At 37.0% G+C, this 7,938-nt stretch overlaps 1 protein-coding gene across 1 annotated transcript in view; it reads right to left on the reverse strand.

Moving 5' to 3' along the window:
• Positions 1 to 5,114, reverse strand: part of HDAC9 (histone deacetylase 9) — a gene marked incomplete at both ends in the record, with an annotated part of 190,569 nt that extends 185,455 nt beyond the window's left edge. Inside the window, 2 exons of the mRNA XM_081346258.1 lie at positions 3,123 to 3,300; positions 4,989 to 5,114. Coding sequence (XP_081202384.1) covers positions 3,123 to 3,300; positions 4,989 to 5,114 — 304 coding nt within the window. The remainder of the gene's footprint in view (positions 1 to 3,122; positions 3,301 to 4,988) is intronic.
• Between the last annotated feature and the right edge of the window lie 2,824 nt (positions 5,115 to 7,938).

A 7,938-nucleotide genomic window follows, 5' to 3' on the forward strand; every position in this document is an offset into this window, starting at 1 on the left:
CATTCTGGGCCTGGGCAACCAAAAATTAGCTACTGGTTCTGCCAAAGTAGTGCGAACCGGCTGAATCCCACTACTGGATGTGTGGTTGGGATGATCAGAATATGCCAAATTGCACAAAAGCTATTTTGGAGAAATGGGATTGTCTTATTTTGGATAAGTATACTTTTTCCCCTTACAATGTATATTCTACATTTACATTGTAGTGCTGACATTTAGGTTTATGCAGTATATATGCAAAGAAAGTAAATGAAATGACAGGTAGCTTTGTTTAGGGATTGAGATCGGCAGTGAGTTATTTGAAGTGGCATTAAGTGAAACCACAAGTGAACTTATGATCTCACTTTCTTTTGTTTTACAGATCAGTGAAGTTCGTAAATGTGAGGACCAGTCACAAAGTTACTTTTTTATCACTGCCAAAACTCTGAATAGTCACTAAATGAAGTAGTAACTAAACAAGGACTTCAGAATAACTTAATCCTTGACACAAATGTGCACTGTAAACAGAATAAATCATATCCCAAGGGCTAGTAACATATGGGAAATATAAATTACGCCTGACAAAAGTAGAAATGCTTTGTTAATGATACTATTTTGGCTGGACTAATAAGCTGTTTTTCAGTGCCAGCTTCTCCTCTTTCATTGAGCAGTTTAAATATTTGGGGCCACAGCAGATAGTGGTACTTTGGCTGATCTTGAAAAAATGTAAGCATGGTGAGGTCCCATTAGTGCTTGAATGGTAGACCTAGAAATTTCAGAGGTGGCGACCTAACTGGCAAATAGCAATAACATGGCAAACTGTTTCTTTGTTGTTGCAAAGAAAATGGCATGTCCAATACCAATTATCAGAGTCAAAATTATCTTGAGGTAGTCTTTAAATATTTCCCAATATTTCACTTTCAACAACAATCCAATGCTGGTTTCAATTCTATGGGGATTCTGGGAACAATGCCTTTGGTGGTTGTTCTTTTATCACAGAGTATTCACCTGGACTTTCTTGAAGCACCAAGGTTTGAAACACCATTTATTTATCCTGGTGTCCCAGAATAACATTAATTTGGCACCATACATGAACCTGCAGTAAATGTACATGGCAGCTGCAAAGCACCTGGTCCTCATTAAAAGTGCAGGAATCTCATGAGGTACTTTGCCAAATCTTTGGATTCTAATAACTGCCCAAAGTTAGCACCAGATACCATGTTTTAATCAAAGTGTTGGACCACTTTTTAAGTCATTTCCCCTCTTTTCTTTAACTATGCCAATGGATTCATTAATTTTCTCAGACATAAAACAAATTATCAAAACATTATATTCACTCATGTTACTCTGAGTGCAACTTCAACTGAGTCCAGGAGAAGTTTCATGGGTCTTATTCCAAAATGAACTTTGTGTAGGATTGCAATTTTTGAATGAGTGCCTAAATAAATCAAAAGTTGAGATCTGTCAGAAACATTCCATGCAAACTTTTAAGTAGTAAAATGTTCTCACATTCCAAACTGTATGTCTATTGAAGAGCATTCATTCTAAAATGAAATCTGAATGTCCTTTTTTCATACACTTCAAACATCTAAATTGATTTAGGATGTGCAAATAATTCACTTTTGCAGCTGTGGGTCACACAGCACGTGTGCTACTGTACCACAACACAGCAACAGAGCTTCCAACTAAAAATAGAATGTAGAATTCCCTAACACAATCCAGCCAACACTACTCCCCCCACCCCCAGGAAAAAGGAGCAGTGAGGGAAGAGACAACTGTTTTCAATTGCTTGCTGCTAAGGAATGTTAGTGGAAGATAATGATTCTGGTTGGAATGTTGTCTCTTTTCAAGCCAATGGCAAAATTCCCCTCTGAAATCAGAAACGCCAAGATTGTAATTGGCCCATTCTGAAAGAAAAATCAATCAGATTTCAATCTAATTGTTGTGATGCAAATTGTAAATGTGACTCTTTATGGGTCAGAGTAAAACTAGTCTCTGGGTCGGAAAACACATTTATTTTAATATATATTTTTATTATCTTTAAGAATTATAGTTGGTGACAATTTTTATTTATATTTATTTATAATGTAGATACATTGTAGAGCTGAATGATGCCATGTTTCTTCCTTCTTCTGGATTTTCAATTGCCATTTAAAGAAATGAAGAAAAGCATCACTGGCAGAAAATATTATATTCTGTAACATAGGCCCAATTTTAATATTGTGCATCTTATGGTAGTTAAAGAAATATAATGGTTGTGTAAATCAAGCAATATACAATGCAAAAACTTCAATTTAAATAAGTTTAATTTAAACATATAATTCAATTTAATTTGCATTTCTACTTAATTTCAGAAATTTTATCAACTTCTATCTTCCCAGTATATTTGAATAAACCATTTTTGCATGTGCACAGAAATTGAATCTTCCAAAACAATTTAGCAGTTTTGGATACAATCTAGTGGTTCAATCAGCTTGTTCATTTATTTTAGAAATTAGAATCTATGAATCCGATCTGAATTTGAATTTCTACATCACAGCTAATATTTATTGACCATCCTAAGGGCCATTACACTGTTTATATTTCGTACTATGAAGCTAAAGACAATGTAATCCTCAAAAGACTCCATTCTATGCTCAGCAAATACAGTACCTTTATATGAAATACAACACACATCAATCATTCCTTGCTGAAAGGAAACATAAAGTTAAAGAAATTGATAATTTTGAATGTGTTTATTATATTGGAAAATAACACTTTTGGCATACATTGTGACATTCCTAAATGCAGATTTCAGCAATATATATTGTAATCATGCTTTTTGTAAGAGTTTCATTTCAACATGGTGATGGTCTCAACAAGGAGAGGGATGGGAGAAAAAGACAAAATATAATTTGGGCTAGATAGAAATAGGCTGGAGGACATCCAAAAGGCATCTGTTTCTTGGCTGCCTGAACTTCTCAACAGTATTAATTTTTAAATGTGTGAATATTATCCATTATCAGTGGCACTAATACATAGTACTGAGGGTAAAAAAGGATTGAATTACTGTAACTACCAGAGGCATTTTTGGTATTTAAATCAGTTGATCCTACATGAACTGTACATGTATTCTGCCTATTATGGGAATTTTTAGGGACTCTTACCCGTCATGGAGGTTTGTTGAATAGGCTGATCCATGGTTGAGTGAGGTAATAGACAAGTTGTCAAGGAAGTCTGTGTCCTGGCACTAGGCTGGTGCTCATCTAAATGCACCATGCCAATTGTAGCCGTCTGACCCTGGTACACTTGCAATTGCTGTAACTGCTGTTGCTTCAGGACCTGCTATTGTCAGGAGAGAAACATGGTAAAAATGTGACAGGAGATCACAATGAATACTAGAAGAAATGAATCAAGAAATTAAATTTATTAGTTCAGTATTCAAGTAAACAAACCTGAAGTCCAACTTTAAGATTTATTCCATAAATCTATCCAACAAAAATGCTCACACCTGCCCACACAAGCTACTGAACATCTCTTGTCAACTCTGGGATTGGTTTTGAATCCCTACATGATTAAAAAAATATCCAAAAGAAATAAGATGCTAAGACAGATGGTAGAATTTTGAAAGGAAAAGTACCTGAAAACTAGAACATCTATACATCTTTAAGATAGCCATTTGAGAGGGCAAAATCTAAGAAATGTGAGGTATTCAATCTGTTAAACAGAATAAAAGCCAACCTTGACATCAATTCACTTATTTTAACATAGCTAGCATAGCTAGTATAACATTGGTCTTCCCAATGCTTCACCCCAGAATTCCAAATGTACTTTAACAGTGATATGGCTCAGTGTTATGGTACATTAATTGACTTCCAGAAAATCCCATACTATGGCAACTCCAGCTGGGCTAGAAAATTTTAACACTGGAACTCTACAAAGCATCTGCCAATCAATGAAACCCCTGGATCAAACTCACTACAAAGTGTGTTCCATATTCTAACACGCAATGGAATTCTTTTCTGTAGGAGGGGAAGAAAGGAAGGAAGGAAGGAAGGAAGGAAGGAAGGAAGGAAGGAAGGAAGGAAGGAAGGAAGGAAGGAAGGAAGGAAGGAAGGAAGGAAGGTTGGTTCTAAATGGATAAACTCTTTTCCTTATGTGTGTCGACACAATTTCTACATTATCTATAATTATTTCTTTCAGATATTCTGAGAAAGCTGCCAATTGTTTCAAAGGTGGATTTTATACTTATGGCTCCCGGCACCAAGTTTTAATTTTAATAATAACTAACTGATGGAGATTGAATGGATAAACTGTTCTGTGTTAAAAGGTTTTACAAGAAAAAAAATAGTGAAGAAGAAGAAGAAGAAGAAGAAGAAGAAGAAGAAGAAGAAGAAGTAAAATGGACTGCCAATTGTTGTGACTATGTCATTAATAAAATATGGGAATTCTACATAAGCAGACATTTTAGCATTAGTTCAGACAACTTCCATATGATCGGAATCTTTAAACAATAGACAAATGAAAATGGAACATATTTAAATCTAGGAGAGCCATGTAATTAATAGGACATGGTGCAAACAATTCCTCAATACAACCAGTCAGAGCCACCTGGAAGAAAGCATGGCTTTCCATCCATACTAATTACGCAAATGTATAGCAAAACATCCTTCAAACACTTCTATCCATTTTTATAGCAAAATGACAACAGAAATGATATACTGAAATATACTGTGTGATAAAATGAGAAAAAGTGAGTAACTTTTGCCTACCATATCTTACAGTCCTTGAATCATATTGATGGAACATACATCTGAAAACAGGACAAACCTATGGATAATTGAATCATATTAAATGATGGAGTAAAACTAATAGAGAATGCCCAGCTCTACAGCCCTTAGTTAATTAGATCTAATCAATAGATATATTCTTGGAAATATATTCACTTTAAAACAGATATGGTAGGCAGATGTTATGGTAGGCAGAAAGATATGGTAGGCAGAAGTTATCCACTTTTCCCCATTTTATCATACTTTTCCCATTTTATCACACAGTATATTTCTGGCTGTCATTCTCATTGGCCCTTTGCTATAAAAATGGATAGAAGTGTTTGAAGGATAACTGGAAACAACTACTGACTGAATTGTAGCCAAGCACATTTTTGCTTTAGCAGCCAATTATCTTGATAGGCCAGTGGGTTTTAACATTGGAGCCATACTCTGGAAGCAATTTTCAAATTCCACTTCCCATTTTTTTCTCCTTTATCTAAAGACCTATCATGCTGACCAGCAACTATTAAGTGCCCATGTTTGCTCTGCAAAGATTACAGTGGTCTAAAAAAATGTGTTCTAGAAAATGGTGCTAAGCTGCTTGCATCTGCATCTAAAACAGGATTATCCATTAATAGAGGGATAGAATCAAGATCATGTGAAGTGTTAATACCAATTTACAATGCCTTGGTAAGACCACACTTAGAATACTGCATCCAGTTTTGGTCACCACGATGTAAAAAAGATGTTGAGACTCTAGAAAGAGTACAGAAAACTGCAATAAAGATGATTAGGGGGCTGGAGGCTAAAACATATAAGGAACGGTTGCTGGAATTGAGTATGTCTAGTTTAATGAAGAGAAGGATGAGGGGTGACATGATAGCAGTGTTCCAATATCTCAGGAGTTACAACAAAGAAAAGAGAGTCAAGCTATTCTCCAAAGCACAGGAAGGCAGGACAAGAAGTAAAAGATGGAAACTAATCAAAGACAGAAGCAATTTAGAACTAAGGAGAAATTTCCTGAACAGTTAGAACAATTAACCAGTGGAACAATCTGTCTCCAGAAGTTGTGAATGCTCCAACGCTGGAAGTTTTTAAGAAGAGGCTGGACAACCATTTGTCTGAGATGATATAGGGTTTCCTGCCTGAGCAGGGGGTTGGACTAGATGACCTCCAATGTCCCTTCCAACGCAATTATTGTTATTGTTATTGTTGTTTTTGCTGCTGCTGCTGTTATTTATTAGTAAGAAGGGATGTCAAACCCCCCCACCCCCCAAGATGGCAGGTGGAGCTGTGAGATATACAGGTGAAACTCAAAAAATTAGAATATCATGCAAAAGTTCATTTATTTCAGTAATGCAACTTAAAAAGGGAAACTAATATATGAGATAGACTCATTACATGCAAAGCAAGATAGTTCAAGCCCTGATTTGTCATAATTGTGATGATTATGGCGTACAGCTCATGAAAACCCCAAATCCACAATCTCAGAAAATTAGAATATTACATGCAATCAATAAAACAAGGAGTGTACGTAGAACAATATCAGACCTCTGAAAAGTATAAGCATGCATATATACTCAGTACTTGGTTTGGGCCCCTTTTGCAGCAATTACTGCCTCAATGCGGCGTGGCATGGAAGCTATCAGCCTGTGGCACTGCTGAGGTGTTATGGAAGACCAGGATGCTTCAATAGCGGCCTTCAGCTCTTCTGCATTTTTCGGTCTCATGTCTCTCATCTTTCTCTTGGCAATGCCCCATAGATTCTTTATGGGGTTCAGGTCAGGTGACTTTGCTGGCCAATCAAGCACAGTAATCCCACGGTCATTGAACCAGGTTTTGGTGCTTTTGGCAGTGTGGGCAGGTGCCAAGTCCTGCTGGAAAATGAAGTCAGCATCCCCATAAAGCTCATCTGCGGAAGGAAGCATGAAGCGCTCCAAAATCTCCTGGTAGATGGCTGCGTTGACCCTGGACTTAATGAAGCACAGTGGACCAAACACCAGCAGATGACATGGCTCCCCAAATCAACACAGACTGTGGAAACTTCACACTGGACCTCAAGCATCTTGCAGTGAGTGCCTCTCCATTCTTTCTCCAGACTCTGGGTCCTTGGTTTCCAAATGAGATGCAAAAGTTGCTCTCATCAGAAAAGAGGACTTTGGACCACTGAGCAACAGACCAGGTCTGTTTTTCTTTAGTCCAGGTAAGATGCTTCTGATGTTGTTTGTTGTTCAGGAGTGGCTTGACAAGAGAAATATGACATTTGAAACCCATGTCCAGGATCCATCTGTGTGTGGTGGCTCTTGATGCACTGACTCCAGCCTCAGTCCACTCCTTATGAAAGTCCCCAACACTTTTGAATGGCCTTTTCCTGACAATCCTCTCCAGGCTGCGGTCATCCCTGCTGCTTGTGCACCTTTTTCTTCCACACTTTTCCCTTCCACATAACTTTCTATTAATGTGCTTTGATACAGCACTTTGGGAACATCCAACTTCTTTTGCAATTGCCTTTTGAGGCTTTCCCTCCTTATGGAGGGTGTCAATGATGGTTTTCTACACAACTCTCAGGTCAGCAGTCTTCCCCATGATTGTGATTCCTACTGAACCAGACTGAGAGACCATTTAAAGGCTCAGGAACCCTTTGCAGGTGTTATGGCTTAATTAGCTGATTAGAGTGGGACACTTTGAGCCTAGAATATTGTACCTTTTCACAATATTCTAATTTTCTGAGATTGTGGATTTGGGGTTTTCATGAGCTGTAAGCCATAATAATCACAATTATGACAAATCATGGCTTGAACTATCTTGCTTTGCATGTAATGAGTCTATCTCATATATTAGTTTCCCCTTTTAAGTTGCATTACTGAAATAAATGAACTTTTGCATGATATTCTAATTTTTCGAGTTTCACCTGTAATCCCCACCTCTTTTTTTTATTACAGGAGTTTGATGTAATAAAGAGCTGTGTTTCCATTGCCTTGGAATCATCTTTGATCCTTATTAGACTTGCCAACATCTTTAGTTTGCCAAAGCCTGCAGTTATTTTTAAGCAGAAAGAAAGGCTAATCAACAATAAAATATTTTATAAAAGTGGAAACCAAATTGAAGCTAATCCCAAAAGACTTTAAATGGTATCTTGATGAATAAGGGAAGCTATTAAATTAAGTTTGAAATTCAGCTAAAGTGATCTTGGGTCCTAGGAAGATTTTTTAAC

Source organism: Vipera berus (genome assembly GCF_964194415.1).
Source record: "Vipera berus genome assembly, chromosome: Z".
Classification (NCBI taxonomy): Eukaryota; Metazoa; Chordata; class Lepidosauria; order Squamata; family Viperidae; genus Vipera; species Vipera berus.